The sequence below is a fragment of the Danio rerio genome, chromosome 7, assembly GCF_049306965.1.
Source record: "Danio rerio strain Tuebingen ecotype United States chromosome 7, GRCz12tu, whole genome shotgun sequence".
Classification (NCBI taxonomy): domain Eukaryota; kingdom Metazoa; phylum Chordata; class Actinopteri; order Cypriniformes; family Danionidae; genus Danio; species Danio rerio.
The window spans coordinates 57414991-57436188 of NC_133182.1; the positions used below are offsets into that span (position 1 = coordinate 57414991).

General features: G+C 37.4%; 2 protein-coding genes across 2 annotated transcripts in view; one reads left to right on the forward strand and one right to left on the reverse strand.

Annotated features, from left to right (window-relative positions):
* Positions 1 to 21198, forward strand: part of slc22a31 (solute carrier family 22 member 31) — a 41928-nt gene that overhangs the window by 5801 nt on the left and 14929 nt on the right. Inside the window, exons 2-4 of the mRNA XM_694062.10 lie at positions 3169 to 3272; positions 5235 to 5389; positions 20975 to 21143. Coding sequence (XP_699154.4) covers positions 3169 to 3272; positions 5235 to 5389; positions 20975 to 21143 — 428 coding nt within the window. The remainder of the gene's footprint in view (positions 1 to 3168; positions 3273 to 5234; positions 5390 to 20974; positions 21144 to 21198) is intronic.
* LOC141375142 (uncharacterized) lies at positions 14054 to 21024 on the reverse strand. Its single transcript, XM_073907362.1, has 2 exons — positions 20817 to 21024; positions 14054 to 16265 (listed from the first exon to the last, which is right to left on the reverse strand). Exon 2 carries the CDS (start codon positions 16197 to 16199, stop codon positions 14247 to 14249), a length of 1953 nt encoding a protein of 650 aa, XP_073763463.1. The 5' UTR covers positions 16200 to 16265; positions 20817 to 21024; the 3' UTR covers positions 14054 to 14246.

The following is a 21198-nucleotide window of genomic DNA, read 5'->3' on the forward strand; positions in this document are numbered from 1 at the left end:
CAAAATCTGCAGAATCCTTGACTTTATTTAATAGAGCAGTATATGTGTTGATTCAGTATGTTAAATTGTTCTCTGACATCTACATAGTAGGCATGTGACTACCGCCCCATTCACACGAGGCGTCAGCGGCAACTGTTCCCATTCACTTTAAATGGGTGATGTCAGGCGTTGCCGAACTGCATTGTGGATCCGTCGGTGCCGCTTCAGAGGCGTTGCTCGCTGCAAAAGTTGGGACTTGCTTAATTTTTCAAGCGGCAACAGAAGCGTCAGCCAATCAGATCACTGTATGCAAATACACCACCTCAGACTGTGGCCTATTGCTGACTAATTTCATTGGCTAACGCTGCTATGACGATCGCGTCTGCCCCTTCAGACACGCCCTCTGTCAAGCGTTGACACTGAAGCCCCGTGTGAATGTGGTGTTAGGCAAGTGCAAAAAAATCTTTTTTCTTCAGTCATTTATATCCACAGGAAAGGTTTGCTTTTGACCATATTTGGAGGGGTCTTCAAAATTAATTCAGCATTTAATATCAATGAGAAGCTTGTCAGTGCCTTCTCTCTTTCACACACACATTTTTTTATGCAACCAGAGAAACCCAGTTTGCAGTTCACTTCAGCATTTTCAGTGCACTTTGCGCTCGTGGTCGTGCTCATTTGTTGTTGCTAGGTGACCATCAACCGTTTTGTCAGAGGACGACAAACTAATAAAACATTGCTGTTGATAGGCTGCAAATTTATGAAGGAAATAAAAAAAATCACTGGGTGTTGTGTGTTTGCTTGTTGACATTATGTGACTTTCAGCGATTCTAAAAAGTTTAGATGTTTTCAACTAGGTGCACCTGGAATACGCAAGCATGTCACTCTCAATATGTGTGCGCAAGCCGTGTGCCTCCATTGGAAATAACGAACTTGTGCACGCAAAAGCCGCGTAATGTGAATGGCCTATGTCATGACGTCACAAAGAGATCTATGATTTGTGCATGGCAAAACAAATCTGTGGACATGTACAAAAGCCACTACTGCACAACACAACATGCAACATCAGAGTTTGACAGCATGTGGCACACACACATACAGTAGCCTGTATACTTTTTTTGTCTTATGTCTCTTTTAGAGATATGTTACAGGTCCTTGCTAAATATCTAATCGTTTTCCTTTCCTGAAATACAGTTAAAGTCAGAATTATTAGCCCCTCCTAATTATTAGCCACCCTGTTTATTTTTTTTCCCTAATATCTGTTTAATGGAGAGCAGATTTTTTTCAACACGTTTCTAAACCTGATCGTTTTAATAACTCATTTCTAATAACTCATTTATTTAATCTTTGCCATGATGACGGTAAATAGTATTTACTATATATTGTTCAAGACACTTCTATACAGCTTAAAGTGACATTTAAAGGCTTAACTAGGTTAAAAAGGTTAACTAGGCAGGTTAGGGTAATTAGGCAAGTTATTATATAATGATGGTTTCTTCTGTAGGCTATGAAAAACAAATTAGCTTAAAGGGCTCATAATTTTGACCTTAAAATGGTAATGTAATGTATTTTTTGTTCTAGCCAAAATAAAACAAATCTTTCTCCAGAAGAAAAAAATATTATCAGACATACTGTGGAAATGTCCTTGCTCTGTTAAACATCATTTGTGAAATATTTAAAAAGCACAAATTTTTTTTTTTAAATTGGGGGCTAATAGTTCTGACTTTAACTTTATTTTTCCGATTCACACTAAAACATATTTGTGTCAAAATCGTGATCAAAATCGAAACCGCTATATTGTTCAGGAAAATTGTGATGGGTTTCTTTTGCCCATATCGCACAGCCCCACTCCTGAGTTGTTTTTTTGATAAAATAAAGTCTTAATTATCTACAAAATTGGCAGACAGATATTTATTTAAAAGCACAGTCACAAATTACCATCAAGTTCACCTAAGCGGATGCAAATTCATTGACATTCTTTTATTTCAGTAATTCCCAGAACATACTGTAATTCCCAAAATTACAGTAAGAGCTGATTGATATGACACATTGCACAAATGTGCATTTATCACGTATATTCAGCATGTGCTTCTTGAATATTTACAAAGATGCACATGTCTGATGCTTCATTACAAACACACATGGCAAATATTTACATTTATAATCTATCTTTCCTGAATTTCGGGTTCTCAATGAGCTGTGATGATACTTTATGCCTGGTTGCATTACCTCAGAGCTCTATAATGCCAGTCTCGTTTTCAAAAAAAGAGTTCCACATACAAGCCAGATGAACTTAAATATAAGGGAAAATAAGCATTGTTATAATCTCATTAGAAACGTTGTGGCCAATCAAATGCCGACTGTGGCATGCATATTAATGTTCTTGTGTGGATCATTAGAATCCGTGTTTAGGTATGCTTTTTGCCTTTTTTTTGCCAGAATTGATAATGAAAACAAGGAAATGTTTAAGACTGGTTTCCTGAACTATGATTATTTAGCTATGTACTTGTATATACAGATTTATGGCACCTTTAAATGTATTTGTCATCATTATTATAATTATTATTATTATTATTATTATTATTATTATTATCATTACTATTATTTTTTTAGTATCATTACTATTATTATCATTATTATTAATATCATTATTATTAATATTATTATTATTTTATTATTATTATTATTGTTATTATTATCATGATTATCATTATTATTATTATTATTTTTTAGTATCATTACTATTATTATCATTATTATTAATATCATTATTATTATTATTATTAATATCATTATTATTATTATTATTATTATAAATGATATTTTCTGTTAGGCTTTTTGTTATAGTACTAATAACTAACTTTATTATATATTATTATATAATAATCTAACTAATATATATTATATATTATTTTTATTATTGAAATAGTGAAATCTCTTTTTTGTTTGGGTATTACAAGTTTTTTGGTTGGTTGAAGCTGGCCGTTTATGGTCATTAGCTTTTCTAGTCTAGCCTAGATGGTGGATCTTTTAACGTTTTACATGGTGGAGGATCTTGGTGAAGCTTGTTTGGGCTAGAAAACAACCTTGAATGATAAACAAAACCACTGTATCTCCATCATGCCTTTTAAATAGGATCAACAACTAAAGAAATTGTGATTAAAAGTATCTCTCTTCTCTGCATGCTTACAGTGGAACTTGGTGTGTGATGACTACTGGAAGATTCCTCTCCAGCACATTTGTTTCATGACCGGCTGGACCCTGGGTTATATACTCCTCGGCACTCTTTGTGACTGGTGAGTCTACCTAAATTACCTTGTGTTTGGTGCTGCTTTAGCAGAATGACTTCACTGTAATGTTTGACAAGCCACAGTTGTTCAAATATTTGTTGGTGTATAAACAAATATTTAGAATTACAACCTAACAGACCACTTCTTATTTTCTGGGAGGTTTTACGTCTAATGCACTTTTGCTTTTTTCTTGTTGTGAAATTATTTGTTGTCCAGTAAAATAACTTAAAACATTAATGAAGATTCTGTCATCAGCTACACCCAAAAGAATATTATTTTGATGAAGCTTTAAAAAGGAAATGACAACAATAATATGGGAGTAAATTGTAGTTGAAGAAGACACTATATATATTTACATATTTATTTATTAATACAACAGTTTTGTCTGGTTCTCGAAACAAATTAGCTGATAGCCATGTGATATTCTGTAATAACAGCACTTGTACAGCCTTCTAACTCTTGTGTATTTTTCCTCCCACATAGAGTGACAGCAGATCAATAAACTCACTACAGTTTGACAAATATTGCTGCTGTTGGATAACAATGTACTTGTGAATGTAGTTGTTTAGATAGCAACTATGCAGTTTATTTATAAGGATAGTGCATATTTTAAATAATCATAATTTAGGAGATTGGCGGCCATCAGCCTGTTATACTGAGCAGAGCAAAGGGGGTTGCACCCCAAGATGGTGACAGATCACATAATAAGTCCATAGGGGGAAAAAACTCAGTGTTTCCTTTTCGTATTTCAAACTACAGCTGATCAAATCATTAAATAACAGGTAAGTGACATTCTAAGTCAATCTCTTCTTTGTATGTTGTAGAGCTGCATTTATACCATAGTAATATGCCAGTGTTTGTGCTGCTTTGGCTTTTTTGGGGTTTATTATTTCGATCTCCTGATTGCAACAGAGACATACTGGGGACTGCCTGTAGACTGATAGCAATTCATGCTGTTCAGCCTTATAATCTTAAAATGTGAGCAGAATCACCTGTTTTGTCATCACTTTAGACATTGCGCTAGAGAATCATTCAAATAGTATTTGTAAAGGGACGTTTTTAAGCAATGGTTTCTGCTATTCTGACATCAGCTGCAGATGTGAATGAATGACTATAAAAAGCAGTTCCTCATAGATTTTTAAACTCACTGTGTTTGATTTTCTTTTTTATATACACGATTATGTTGTCAAACTGTTGTATAAATGCAGTATCACATGAGTAGCAGTGTGATATGGAATATCTGTATATCGCCACCTGTGGGACACTAAGGCACAACACACATCTCCCACTAGTGCCGATATACAGTCATATCGCACAGTTACTCTTGTGATATTGCTCATATATATATATATATATATATATATATATATATATATATATATATATATATATATATATATATATATATATATATATATATATATATATATATATATATATATATATATATATGGATGGATGGATGGATGGATAGATATAGAATAGCTAGAATAGTTAGTAAGTGCAAACAAATCTCTTTTTTAATGTTTTAAATAAATTCTGTGGAAATATGTGTGAAATAATATTCCATTATTATTCAGTATAACATATTTATGGGAATAAAATACGTAAAGATAAAACATTTATTCTTACCGGTCCTTATTAATGCCTAAAAGAATACATACTCACAGTTGTATAGTCTTTTAAATTGTTAATCAGTCTTGCTGAGGTGTGTGAATGAAAAGTTTGAAAGATGGCAAAGATTAAAGATTTAAAAGTATAACTAATTAGTATTAAAGGGCTACACTGTCATCTTTAGCAGCGTGTTTTGATGTCATTAATGATTATTTGATATGTTTAGTGTTTTATGAATACACTGAATTTGATTTTAATGAATGTCTTAAGTTGTTTCAGTGTGTGTCAGTGTCTACTTACTAATGCTCTGCAGTGTCTACTTACTAATGCTATGTGTGTTTGTGTGTATCTCAGGTTGGGTCGTCGGCGTGCTCTTCTGCTGTCAGTGGTTCTCTCTGGGCTTCTGGGAATCATGGCTTGTATTTCTAACAGTCCTTCTGCCTTCCCCTTTCTCCGCCTCTGCCAAGGCTCAACATTAGCCGGAGTGTTTTTGTCATCATACATTGCACGCAAGTACACTCCTCCATTATATGACCTATTTTTAATCTGCAACTGATACTTTCATAAGACACAAAAAGCTGTCTCTTACACAAAAGTGGTTTTGTGTGGTGCTTGTTTTTACATTCTGATCCAGAAACACTCCAGGGCTCTAAAGCTACTGAGAAAAACTCATACTAAACAATAGAGAGAAGTTCGAAGTAAGGGCAGGGTTGGCCTCATTGCTATGGATTATGTCAGCATAATTATTAACTATGCACAAAGTGATTGGCTGATTGGGAGGGGAGGAGCCTCTTTCAGATTTATTGAGGGAAACTTTGTAGAGCCCAATATTATGTTGTCATATTCAAAATGAAACTATTGCCACATTCACATTAAGATTTTATTATTTAAAAATTTATTTTTTGCTTTTTTAAAAGTCAGTAAAAATAAATTTTAAAAGTAAATTTTTCCACAACACTCATATTGAGCAACATATTAACATGGTATATAGCCACAGACACAAACTCCTTAAAGAAAAAGGGAGAAAGAGCAAAAATTATAAAAAATAAAAGAATTTAAATAATTAAAATGGATAAATAAATAAATATAAAATAAATAAATAAAAATAGATAAAACAAATTTGGAAATTAGGGATAAACTCTCATTTAGGATATAATAACCCCTGAGCGTTCAAAGTAGGATAGGAAAGGCTTCCAAACCTATTAAAACTTTTTTTGTATAGCCTCGGATGGTGCATTTAAGATGCTTGAATTTAACATGTGATAACACTTCTAATATCCAATGTTTGTGGGATGGCGGGTTTGTTTTTTTAGCTAACAGCTTACAGATACGTTTTTTCTGGCACTGTGCCAAAAATTGAATTCAATGAATTAGGATACATATTACATATAGATGAAAATTATCTAAAGAATATTGATCCAAAATTAACGTAATCTAGGGTAGCCCCAGATCTGCTGGCTCCAAACATCTGGGGCAAAATGAATCTGATCCTGGATAAATTTTTGCCAGCTTGCTCCTAGATAGGTGAAGCCTATGAAGCCCTTTAAACTGTAGAAAACCATGTCTAATACATACAGAAGATGATTGTACCAGTTCTATGGCATATTGCCAGGTTGTATCTGATATTTCTAGTCCCAGTTTGCCTTCCCATTTTTGCTTTATTTGATTTAGGAATAGGGAGGCAGTTTTTGGATCACTTCATATAACATGGACACACAGTATGCCCTTTTGATATGGGTCCATATTTACGAATTCATCTATCCAGCATGCTTCTGGTTGGTTCAGTGAAGGAGAGAAGTGTTTTTAAACGACAATGGACCTGAAGGTACCTAAAATAATTAGGGAAATCTAAAATTCTGTTCTTATCAAATCAAATCACTTTTATTGTCACATCATCAGCAGCATGAGTACTTTCTAACTTGAAATTATAAATTATTAGATAAATATGCCATTTTCTTAACACACTTAACTCCATTCCTAGACCATAATTGGAATGCTGAATCTATAAGAGAGGGAGGGAATAACAGATTTAATAAAATGGGAGCAGAAGGTGATGCTTGTTTATTATTAAAATCTGAATTGTGACCATGTTCTGAGTGATCCATCAATAACTGTTTTATTTGTTGAATATTGTTTACTCACCGGAGCACAAAGTAGTGAGTGTAAAGACACTGGATAAGACATGTGCTTTTCCATCAGTAACCAAAGTGGGGCCTCCTCATTATAGATGTTGGAAAACCAGAATATCAGTTTGTGTAAATTGGCATTGCCAAATAATATTAAAAGAAATTTGGCATTGCCAATCCACCCTCTTCCTTCTTTCTTTCCAGGAATTCCTTTCTTATGCGAGGAATTTTCTTATCCCATAGAAATGTAAAAACACAATTATCACATTAAGTTTTTAAAATGATGGCTAACTGAAGACTTGCATTCTATAGTTCTATATGCTATACTGCATCCTAAGTGTTCTTTGCCTTTGCTAGAGAAATTACAGCTACATGCCAATTACTTCTCATTTGAGTATTAGTAAACCGTCTGCTTAGTATCTGCTGAAACTGCTCCTTTAAAAGACATTAAACTGACTATAAAAAACTTTGCAAGTACATGTCAACTTACACTAACCCTAAAGGTTGGTTTATACTTCTACATCAAGTGATCGGTGTGACCCATGATGCCTGCCTTGCACATAGCCATGCATTTATACTTCTGCTGCTGTTTGCTGTTCTGCAATAACACTTCCGAAACACTAGCTGGCAGAAGGTTTTTATGTTCCTCTGTGTCGAGTTTCGTGTGTGTTTAGTTTTTTTCTGATCGCTACTTTAGGCCCCGTTTACACTAATACGTTTTAGTTTGAAAACGCATACGTTTTGCTACGGTTACGCCATCCGTTCACACTACGCCAGAGTTATCGAGCGCCGAAAACAGAGCGTTTTGAAAACGCTGGAGAGGCCGTTTTCATTCTAAAACGCTACTGCTCCGCCTCAGTGTGGATGGGGTAAAACGGAGACATCTGAAAATGGAGGTGGGGCTGCTGACATTCGCTAGCTGATTGGGTCTTTTATGTCACTGCACATCCTTCCCTTATTCGTCAAGCCCCTATCACATGACTATAACACATGGCTTTAACGCTACCAGAAGACAACAGATCACTAGTGTCTGTTTTAGGCGCCATTGTGCAGTTAAACTCTGCCTTTTTTTACAACAGCAGCGGCATATATTCGCTAGAATGCGCATGCCCAGAATGCGCGAATGGTCACGTGATATACGTTTTTGGTGGCGGATCGTTTTTGATCTAAAACGCTGTTTTCAAACTAAAACGCACTAGTATAAACGGGGCCTTAGTTTACAAGTGGTTCGTTCAGAGGCAGGAACTGACGGACATGCAACAACCTTAATCATAAGGTATACAAAAAACAAAGTTTCCATCTGGAGCTTCTTCACATTACTCGACATTTGTAAACACTCGCTCTAACAGGCTCGCGCCTTTTAGCAGCGCCCACACTAGTCACAGCTACCAAGCTGAGCTATCACAGAGCTTGTACTACGCATCATTGTGACGTTTAGTTAAATTTTTTGAGAGTTGACGCAGAAGTATAGATCAGCCTTAATTCCGATTTAACATTCCATTCATAATCTAATGAGAATTAGTTGGCATGTAGATGCAATGTAACTTAAATTTAAAAAAATGCGTTAAAGGCACCAACAAAATAAAGTGATATCAAATAATAATGTTTTTAAATGTATATGGTAAAATATATAATATGATTATGTAATTAATTATATAAAATGGGGACATTTGTATTCAGAGAACATAAATTTGGATTAATGTATTTAAGAAAGAAGTATTTTTTTGTGTTATATGAAAATCCTACTGTATGGGAGTACGAAATAAATCACAAAATGAATATAATTTCACAAAATGAATTAAACTTTTTGGGAAGAATTCACTATTTTATACTGATTGGGATGATATGATTTTGTAGGGGAGTGCATCTGCCTAAAATATCCAAAAATATATATAAAAAATGTAATTAACCCTCTACCGCATGGTGTTGCCATATGGCAACATGATATTTATGTTGATTTCCCAGCCACTGTTTCTTTAAGACCAACATTATATTTTTGTGTTGTTGCAAAGAGAAGACCTTAGTGCAGCTATTGATGTGCTTTGCTTAAGTCACAGGACATGCAGGGTTTTTCTGTAGCGCGATTTCTAACAGATTGGCGTTTATTGTGAGTAGTTGCTGAATACAAATTAAAACGTCAATAAAAACAAACCATCAAATTATGTCCGATCCACAAAAAAATCTGAAACATCACCTTCAGTAAGTTATGATGACATATTCACAACTTTTTTTATTTATTTATCAAACTCTTTTTTTTTTTGTAAATAAATCAAATCTATGTGTTGCCAAATGGCAAGGTCAGCTGAGATCTTTTAAGTTGTAACAATAACAACATGAATGCTAGTAATATAATGTTGATTAGCTGTATGTTAATGGAATTTAAATTATGGATAAAAATCTTGTTTTATTGGCAATAATACTTTTGAATAGACATCAATACAGGGAACAGTGTATTAGCGAGTGCCACCATGTTCTATGGTAAGTGAAAAAAGAAAGTGACAGAACTGGCTCTTCTTGTTGATGAAAGTGAGGATGAGATTGGTTTTAGTGACCATGAGCAGGATGCAGACTGGACATTTGATAGAGACAGTTCAGGTAAGCTCAGATGCAGACAAAACAGGTGTAGTATAGTATAATATATATAAACATTGTTAGCTAGTAGCTGCATTTTTCTGATGTATCTGGATATATTAGGCTTGTTATTTATTTGTTATTATATTTTCTGGAGAAAATATTTATATTTACTGTATATAAATATAATATTAATATTAGGTTTGTTTTTAATAATATTCAGGTAAAAAGAAAAGAATGAATGAAAGCTGTTGGAATTTGAGTTGTTGGAAAGTATATCGCTGTGTTAAAGCGTATAACACTGCAACACCAATTAAATCATTTCAAACAACAAAATTATTAATTATAAGGAAGGTTTAGAATTTTAAATTTCTAAGTTAGATCCACTTTACGTTGTGGCCTCATGGCAACATATTATAAAGTACCTTAAAAAAAATTTCTCAATTTTTTACAGCACTTCAAGTTAAGCCATTTTAAGAAAAGAAAAAGTAAAAAAAATTGTTTTAATAGATTTATCATAATGCGTGCGGTAAAGGGTTAAAAAATTTAAGCACAGATGAAAATGAAATAAACAGTGCTTAATGGGTTTTGGTGGAACATCACAATATTGAGGTAAAGAAATTCAGTTATCAAATCTAAAATAACACCGTAAAGTCTTCATTTGATAAATGATTAAGCTCAATTAATCTTTAAGTGGCAAACTTTATAATTTCTGGTTCCCAAATGATTTAAATTAGCTTTAAATCTTACAGCCACTGAAAAAAGGTCATGTGATTTTGTTATAAGAGATCATGCGATGATGAAAATATGTGTGAATGGACAAACCAGCAGGCTGAGGGCACTGTAAAACAACTGAAATGTTGTCTAGGTAATTCTAAAATGCCTTAACGGTTTCAGTATTACTGTTATCATATTATTAATGACCTCCAGAAGTGTCAAAAGTATCTGTGCGCTGCGTCTCATGCCTTCAAACACTACCATGTGTTCATTGCACGTTGGCATCGTTTGAGGCACATTTATTAAATAAAGAAAAGATTCACGCAGCTTCTCCTACCGCAGAAAATTCTGTTTTTACTGTTGATATTTGGCGCCAGTTAAACAGGAAGTAACCACTTTGTTCTCTTTGACTACTTGGATTGAAATGGCGCTTTATTCACACATCTTTTATGCGGTTATCCAGTTTTGTGCAAAAATTTGATGGAAACAAAGCTATTGACTCAACAAATCATGTGTACTGCTCTGTGATAACAACTTAACATTACACGTCCTGCGATGTGACTATTGCGAATGTGCACATTGTGATATTGATGCTTAAATTATATGTTGTGCAGCCCTATTTCCAAGGCAGATTGTCATTTGTGGCATGGTCTTAGTGAATTATGAGTCACTTTCACTCCTCATAAATTGATTTAGGAGCTTTTTTAGCAGTAAAACACATTGTGAAATAATCTTAATCAGACATATTAGAGTCCTAATTTTAATTCCCATAAATCAGCAAGTTTGCAGATACTTGGCTTTAGATACTAGCCTTTAGGTGTCTTGTGAATATGGCCACAGGTTAACCATTTTAAAGACAATACAGTATAGATGATCATACAAGTAGCAGTAGAGGAACCCACACAGGTTTCCAAGTTTACTGTTCTCTTCCTGCAATCTCCAATGCAACAGGAAGTCCCTGTTTCCTGGGTTTATCCTCTTTTATCTGGGTCTTATTCCTAAAGTCTTCCAGTACAATATATTGATATTCAAGTTGTGTATCTAAGTTCAATTTCCAAAAACTACAAGTAAAGATTTTTTTTTATAGTACCTTTTAAAGCGCATACACTTCCATTCGACATTTAGAGACGTTTGACCCAATATATGTTTCTTACCATTTAAAACCTGACAAATATAAATAGTGCATACATGCACATTTATTTGTTGAAGTAGCTATATGTCAGATAGTTTAATGTAAAAACGGCAGTAGCCACATAAAAAAAAAACCTCTTCAGACTTCCTAGGCTGTCAATGGGCGTATGTAGAGTGATTTTAATGAGAAGGACATTTTTCCAGGGAAAGAATGTGATGTTTATGTATGCTCTCGAGAGCCTCTGGCTGCGTCTAAACTCATTTGAGTAGGTACTTGTTTTGTCCTTTATATACAAAAGCGTTCTATGTACTGTGAGTGTGGTATTAATGTGTTTTAAATATGCTACGTTTATTTACCATGTAGTAATTTTTTAATGATCTACAAGTGTCGTGTTAATTCATTGCCATTCACAAATCCTCTTCTGAGGCCTCATGGGAGAGTTTTATGCAAGTCTCACTGGCAAAAGACATTCTGGTGCTTTTTTGTCTTCTCTTTTAGGAGTGCTATGAATTCAGAAATCTGTCATATACTACTTTTCACATTTTCTAGTAGGGGAATATGTGATTTTCACGTTCACTGTCTTCCCTTCCATGTAATATGAAATTATTGCTTATGCACTTTTTAAAGAACTGGATTATTATTCCCAAATCCTGCTAAAATATAAACAAACATAACTATTGAGCTAAAGTCTATAAATTCAATTTAACCCAGCGGTTGGGTTTATCCTTACATCAGCAAAATTTGGATTGAAATAGCCCAGCATTTTTTGAAGTGATGATAATGGCTTTTTGGGATTATATTGAACCTTATGTAATGTTTAAGATAGGTATGCTCTGAATATTTTCGGGTGTTAAAAATCATTGGCTAGAAATGGCACTTTACTGTGTTCAGCTGGAATAGAAAAAAATTACAAAAATATGAGCTGGGAATAAAATGCTTTTCTGTGCTGCACTGCCCAGTAGTCTTTAGTGTTTTAAACTCCTTCCAGATATAATCACTGTACAGTGTTGTTGTGAAGAAAGTGTGGTTGAATGGCCCACACGGAGCTGCCTATGAGATGCATGAAACACCTGAGAGGGAAGCCAAATACCTTTACGATACTTTTTTTTTTTTTTTTTTGATTAGAAATGCAGTTTTTTGATTCTCCGACCGTGCCCTCTTCCTCACCCACACATTACGAAAGTTGTTACAGGTGTGAAATGGCTTTTAAACCAGTTGCATTGCGCTATGATACCCATTAATTTCAATGGCTATTGTATGACCTTTGTAACCTGTTGCACAACCAACTGTTTACAAACTGTTGGACACCCACCAAAGCATTTTCAGTCCATAATATTGTAGTAATATGACTGTAAACTACTTTCACCTGAGTAAGGTCTTCAAAAACTGAAAGAGTGCTGTTGACGATACTAACTTTGCTATCTGCATATTGCAGTAATATTAATGTAAACTAAATTCATTGTGACTAAAGTTTGTCTTTAAAAACTGAAAGAATACTGTTGAAGATACTAACTTTGCCATCTAGAGAAACATAATCAATGAACATTGATCACACACTTACCAAATCTGTAGAGACAGGACAATCAACACAAACTGGATCCATGTCTTTTTTTTTTTTTAAAGAAGACGATGGCAAATCCTGATTTCACCATGTCCAGATGAGAAAAAGCTGTTGTGTAAAAAATGTCCCTTACAAACATATTTTTGTCACATGTTAGCAGACCACTGTAGTCCACACATGTAGGCTCACACGCGAGCTGTGCTCTCATTGCGGAAAAATTAAAACAAAACACTTTGGCAACACAAAGTGGCGTCTGTTTGAACACTGTAACAGGTAAAGAGTCTTCGAAGCTATATCATACATATTAATGAAGTTGCATCGCATTCACAATAGAGCGCACTGATTGGTTCAAACCAAGTCTTATGAATTACAGAGATTTTTTTTTTTTACAGATGTGCTGAAAGCTCAATTCTGTCATCATTGAGACATGCAGACATCCAATCTCCACACTGAAACGTATACAATGATCTCATTGCTGTGATGTAACTTCAAAATTTCTATTTTAATCGTAAGAATGAATTTTTTTCAAAACAACGCAAAAACAACCAATTTTCACTTTTTTGTGAAACATGTGTCCCAATAGTGTTTTTAGCAACATGGGGTATACAGTTAGGTCCATAAATATTTGGACATCGACACAATTCTAACATTTTTGGCTCTATACACCAACACAATGGATTTCAAAATAAACGGACAAGATGTGATTTACATCCAAATCAGCTAAACAGTGTAAGAATTGCAACAATTTGCATATGTGCCTCCCACTTGTTAAGGGTCCAAAAGTAGGTGGACAATTGGCTTCTAAGCTGTTCCATGACCATGTGTGTGTTATTTCCTTATTATCTCAACTACAATGAGCAGATAAAAGGTTCAGAGTGCATTTCAAGTGTGCTATTTGCATTTGGAATCTGTTACTGTCAACTCTCAAGATGAGCTCCAAAGAGCTCTCACTATCAGTCAAGCAAGCCATCATTAAGTTGAAAAAACAAAACAAACCCATCAGAGAGATAGCAAAAACACTATGCATGGTGTAGCGAGGCAGAGGGAAAACACAAACACAACGGCGTGGTGTTACAAACAATCCCCCGGAGGGTGCTTTATTTACACGGTGAATAAGGGTGAACAGTGTAAATACGGTGCTCTTCTTGGGATAGGTGCTCAGGTGCTCCGGGGAAGTGGTGTGGTAAAAGGAGAGTTTGGGTGCTGGATCGATCACTAGCTGGAGGTCGCTGTGGGTAAGAGACAGAGAGACACAAGCGTTAGCGCAGGGAGTCATGAAAGAATGAAGCTCGTCCTCCTCTTGTGTGGGGCTGGCTTATATGGGTCTCCTCTTGATTAGCTCCAGCTGAGATCGATCCAGTGTGGATTAGGTGCCAGCTGGGGTGAATCCTTGACCAGGGCGACGTGGTACCGGTATATTCGCTACATCCCCCCCCCCTTAGCGTCGTCCTGGTCCTGGGATTTCTGCAGAAAAGAGTAAGGGTATTGAGAGGGGGGGTTATCACGTACATACCGGTGTGGGTGAAGGGCACATTCATGATGGGTGATGGTATTAGAGGGCTGGGGGTTGATCGTTGGGGAGACGTTCTTTGGCATGTGTTGCATGCCTGACAATATCTTTTCACCTCTCCGTCCAGATCGGGCCAGTGGAATCGATCACGGACCCTTTTCATCGTATTTCCAGCTCCTAAATGTCCTATCCTCGGGTGAGTATGTGCCCAATCCAGAACAGTCTCCCTCTTGGTCCTCGGAATGACCAGTAATGCCTTCTTTTTCCCCCGCCTCTCTGCGACACAGTATAGCAGACCATTTTTTTCGACAAAATGTGGGAGGGGGTGAGGGCTGGGAAGCCGTTTTTTCCCATCTATTCTTCTCACTTGTGACCAGCAGTGTTTGAGCGTCTTATCTTCTCGTTGCGCTCTCCCGAAATCACCTCCTGCAGTTATCTGTTGAAACAGATCAAAATATAACTTGGATGATGTTGATGACTCACCCCCTCTGTCGCTCTCGGTGGTCATCAATACTGGTTTGCGGTCCCGATGAGCCCGTGTCTTGCTCTTCTTTTTAGGACGAGCCGATAGAGCATGATGGTGAGTGAGGAGTTCATCGAACCCCGGCCAGTCCCTGCCGAGGAGGAGGGGCACAGGAAGATCTGGTACCACACCGACTTCGATGCGCCAGCTGCCTGGTTTTGCCGCGATGGTTACTCTTTGAGCGGTTACGTGGCGGGTATCACCGTGCACACATGTGATTGGAATTCGACCTTTACCTTCATGCTGATATTTTAAGGTCTTTGGGTGAACCAGAGTGATGGCGCTTCCTGTGTCTAACGTGGCCGTTTGTGTTTTTCCCCCGATACGTACTTTACGGGTGGGAGCTTCGGGTGGGATGTTGCGGTGAACCACGCAACCTGCTGTCAAGGCCGGGGTCGAGTACATCGTCGGCTCTGTGGGCATCGGCTCGTCCATCGGGCTGGGGACCGCTGGTCTGCTGTCTGGCCGCGATGTGCCCTCCACCGGTCGCCAAGGTGTATTCACCCTCCGGGTTGGCAGAGCCGCTCTCTCCCCCATATCCCTGGCTACGTGAGCTTCAGCCAGCTCCACCGCTTCCACCAGGGTGGCCAATGATCCAGGATTTCTCATGCTGGTGAGCGTGCGCAAATGTCGGGGTAACGCTCGCATCATCTTCTCCACCATCACTTTCTCAGCGACCTGGACCGCCGAAGGATCTCCTCCCAATAACCATAGTCTTCCCAGACGAGAAAGTTGAGCTGCTTGAGTCCGCACTGGCTGTTTCTCGTCATAAGACCACTGGGAAAACTGTTGTGCTGCGCTGATTGTGGAAAGCCCCATTCTGGCTAATATCTCCTTTTTTAACGCTTTGTAATCTTCATTTTGGGGTGTCTCAAGTGCGAAATATGCCCTTTGTGCTTCTCCTGTGAGAAAAGGAGCCAACATTCTCGCCCAGTTTTCCTTCGGCCAGCATTCTCTCTCGGCAATCACTTCAAACGTATGTAAGTATGCGTCAATATCATCCAGGTCGCTGAGTTTTGTGATATGGTGATGCGCACTCACTTCAGGGAGCGGTATGCGTCCGGCCACCTGGTGGAGCTGTTGTTCCAGCCGATCTTGCCGGGCTGTGAGCTGCTCAGTGAGAGCCTGTTGCTTGCTGGAAATCTCCACTAGGTGGCGTATCACCTCTTCCAAGGACATGGCTCACGGGGATGATGACAGCAGAGTAAGAGAGAGTGAGTGGGAGAGAGAGAGCGGATGCCTTGTCTGTAACACAAAGAAAATTCAGCGGTTATTTTTCCTTACCGGTAAGTGTCTTTTTTCTGAATTTTCCCTCTATTCTGCCCGCATTCTCCACCAATTGTAGCGAGGCAGAGGGAAAACACAAACACAACGGCGTGGTGTTACAAACAATCCCCCGGAGGGTGCTTTATTTACACGGTGAATAAGGGTGAACAGTGTAAATACGGTGCTCTTCTTGGGATAGGTGCTCAGGTGCTCCGGGGAAGTGGTGTGGTAAAAGGAGAGTTTGGGTGCTGGATCGATCACTAGCTGGAGGTCGCTGTGGGTAAGAGACAGAGAGACACAAGCGTTAGCGCAGGGAGTCATGAAAGAATGAAGCTCGTCCTCCTCTTGTGTGGGGCTGGCTTATATGGGTCTCCTCTTGATTAGCTCCAGCTGAGATCGATCCAGTGTGGATTAGGTGCCAGCTGGGGTGAATCCTTGACCAGGGCGACGTGGTACCGGTATATTCGCTACATCGGCCAAAACAACTGTTTGGAACATTCTTAAAAAGAAAGCGTGCACCAGTGAGCTCAGCAACTCCAAAAGAACCGGAAGACCACAGAAACAACTGTGGTGGACGACCAAAGAATTCTTTCCCTGGTGAAGAAATTACAACAGTTGGCCAGATCAAGAACACTCTCCAGAAGGTGAGTGTATGTGTGTCAAAGTCATCAATCAACAGAAGACGACAACAGAGGGAATACAGAGGGTTCACCACAAGATGTAAACCATTGGTAAACATCAGAAAGAGGAAGGCCAGATTAGAGTTCTAAAAAAGCCTTCACAGTGCTCGAACAACATCCTATGGACAGTTGAGATCAAGATCAACCTGTACCAGAGTGACTGGAAGAGAAAAGTATGGAGAAGGAAAGGAACTGCTCATGATCTTAAGCAGTAAAGCTTGGTGGTAGTTGTGACATGGCATGGGAATATATGGCTGTCAATAGAAATGGTTCTCTTATATTTATTGATTATGTGACTGATGACAAAAGCAGCAGGATGAATTCTGAAGTGTTTCAGGCAATATTTTCTGCTCATATTAAGCCAAATGCTTCAGAATTCATTGGACGGTGCTTCACAGTGCAGATGGACAATAACCCAAAGCATACTGCAACAACAACTAAAGAGTTTTTGAAGCAAAGAAGTGGAATGTAATGCAATGGCCAAGTCAATCACCTGACCTGAATACAATTAAGCTTGCATTTCACAGGCTGATGACAAAACTGAAGAAAAAAATGCCCCAACAACAAACAGGAACTGAATACAGTTGCTGTAGAGGCCTGTCAGAGCACCACCAAGATTGAAAACCAGCATCTGGTGATGACAGTGTGTTCCAGACGTCAGGCTGTAATTGACTACAAAAGATTTGCAACAATGTATTAAAAAGTAAAAGTTATGATTATTATTCTGTCCTATTACTTTTGGATCCTTAACAAGTGGGAGTCACATATGCAAACTGTTGTAATTCCTACAGCGTTCCCCTGATTTGGATGTAAAAAAACCCTCAAATTATAGCTGACAGTCTGCAGTTACAGCACTTTTTTTCATTTAATTTTAAATCCATTGTGTTGGTGTATAGAGCCAAAAATGTTAGAATTGTGTCAATGTCCAAATATTTATGGACCTAACTGTATGACTGTCAACATCTCAAAAAATGTGTTTTGGGATTTCGCGACCCTTCAAACCTCAACAATAATATGGGAATGCTCATTCTCTTGAAAGTTTTTGCAAGATCTAATCTTCAGACTGGATTGATAAAAGACTTTTGATAAGGAGTATCCTGCTTGTTGCCTTGTGTTGTTTGCACCCCCCAGCAGGAGTCTCTCTGGAATGTTCCATGTGGCTTCTCCATTGCAGAGTAGGGTGAAGCGATTGACAGGGAGCAGCAGTGCACAGCAATCCATTTATATCTCACGAACAAACTGTTCTAAGCCTCACAACTGTTTCTCTTACATCACTCTCTGTCTAATCGTCTGGAGAAAGTTCAGCGGGGATATGTCCACTGCCCTGTTTTTCTGTGTTTCTGTCTTTTTTGTGATAACATGAGATAATTGTCTGAAGCGGTATGAAAAACATACAAGATCTGCTCTGTTTTTTCCATTGTGAGGAGGTCTGTGTTCTTGTTGCGCTCTTCCTGTGATTGTTACAGGAGTTTATGTGCATGTTGTTCATTAGGCAGATCACTCTTTCCAACACGCAAACCCCTTCAGTGAGCTCTCGTAGAAAAGTGAGGGTGGTTCTTTGTGTTACAAGGAATACAGACACATACACTATCAGTCTAGATGTTTCTCATTTTCTGCCTATATACCAGTCAAACATTGAGGCAACCCTGATTTATTCTTTATTATTACTGTTGTACAAATTTTACATTAATACTGCTTAAACCCTTGCTGGATACGTGTGGCTATGAATGACTTTATTTAGTTTTACAAAGAGCATGTATAAATCACTGAGCTTTTAAAATTGATTTTAATTAAATTAGTTTATTTCATTCATTCATTTTTCCTTAGTCCCCTTTATTCATCAAGGGTCGCCACAGTGGAATGAACCACCAACTTATACAGCATATATTTTACACAGTGGATGCCATTCTAGCTGCAACCCAGTACTGGGAAACACCCATACACTCTCATTCATACACTATGGCCAATTTAGATTATTCAGTTCACCTATAGCGCATGTCTTTGGACTGTGGGGGAAACTGGAGCACCCGAAGGAAACCCACGCCAACACTGGGAGAACATGCAAACTCTATTCAGAAATGCTAACTAACCCAGCCAGGATTAGAACCAGCAACCGTCTTGCTGTAAGGCAACAGTGCTAACCACTGAGCCACCTTATCGACCCATTTTGTTTAATTTATTTACAGTATTTATTTTAATGAGGTTTGCTGAACAACACTAAACAAACTAACGTTGACGTAAAACAAACGGTTTAAATCTTTTTAAATATATGCAGAGACATTTGTAACAATTTTAATCTTATATAATATTTCAAAGGCGGCACAGTGATTAGTGCTTACAGCAAGAAGTGAAACAAATGCTGGATTAGGTGGCAGTTCATTCCGCTGTGGACCCCAGATTAATAAAGAATAAAAGTCTTTCAAAATAAATGCTCTGAGCTTGCTATCAATAAAGGATTTTGGAAAATAAATGTTGTTTTAAACATTTATAATATCAAAAGAATCATTAATAACTGAGCATAAAAAATACTTAAGCAATGCACCAAATCAGTATATTTTTGAAGAATAATGTGATTATGTATTAGGATAAAAATGAGATGACAGAATCCTAGTGTTAATATGATATTTATTGTCATTTAATGTAGGAGGAGAAAGGTTTGGATCAAAGCATTTGCTTCTTTTCTTTATTTGGTTAAAATAGTTTTAAATTAAGTTGTATTATTTTGATTTGTTTATTATTCATTCATTCATTTTGCTTTAGCTTATTCTGATTTATCAGAGGTCACCACAGCGGAATGAACTGCCAACTATTCCTGTGATATGTTTTACGCAGTGGATGCCCATCTAATTCCGCAGCCCAGTATTGGAAAACACCCATAAACACTCACATTCACACACACTCATACACTATAACCAATTTAGTTCATTCAGTTTGCCTATAGCGCATGTCTTTGGACTGTGGGGGAAACCGGAGCACCCGGAAGAAACCCACGCCAACATGAAGAGAACACCCAGCCGGGACTCGAACCAATGACCTTCTTACTGTGAGGCGGCAGTGCTAGCCACTGCACCATCGTGCTGCCCCGATTTGTTTATACATTTTTTACATTATCGAAATAAAGTCTAAACTGAAGACTCTATTAATAGAAGTTGGAAATTCACATCATGTGAAACAAATATGTTGTGTCTACTGTTTACATTAGATAAGAGACCTAATTCAGCCGGGTGTGTGTAGTAGAATTAGCAGTAGTAGTAGACTTAATTGTCTTCAACAGGAAATTTGTTATGGGCATCACCATATTGCAGCAGACAAACCATAAAAACAAACAATAAAACAATACAAAATCTAGTAGTTACAATAATTATACTGATAATTTAGATAAACTCTTGATAAATAAACACATTGAAACGAGTACAAAGGATCTCTTATATCAGTTCAGCCTACACTTAGGGACTATCAGAAGGAAGCAGTTCATATGTTGAAACAAAAAGTGAGGTGGATCATTCAGAATCCTTTCCACGTGATTAAAGTCACAGTTCTCATATAAAACTTGAGCAATAAAATATTCATCATGCACAGCAATTTTCCATCCAGACTTTAAGATGCATCAACTTAGATTTACACTGCACAGATAGGTTGGCAAACCGCACTACCTGACAATGCTTTCAAGAACAGCTTTATAAAACAACATCACAAGCTTCTCGTGAACTCCAAAGAGACGTAACTATATTTTAAGACATGTCTAATGTAATGTACATTTTAAGTATAGATCAATACATCTCTTTTTTACAAACATGGATAGAAAATTTAAAAGAACAGGACGTTTCAGTAATCTAATAGGAACAATTACCAGTGAGAGGAAAAGAGGACTTCCTGTTGTTGAAGAACTGTAGGAAGAGAGTTTTTTTTTTCTAGAATCCCTCTCACCCTTCATTCTTTTTGATGATTCCATTTACACATGAATGAGTAAAGTTTGAGTTATTTTCTCTCTCCTCTTCCATGGTGCAGGGCTGGAATGGTGTGACCCCTCTCACAGGCTGATGGTGTCCATGGTCAGTGGCTTTTTCGCAGTGTTTGCGGAGCTTCTTTTGCCAGGGCTTGCTGTGCTTTGCCGTGATTGGCCTGTTCTTCAGGCTGTGGCCACGCTGCCTCTACTGCTGCTTCTGTCCTATTGGTGGTGAGTCATATCAATGCAGATTTTTACACTTGACATGTCATGTGCACTTGTTTAT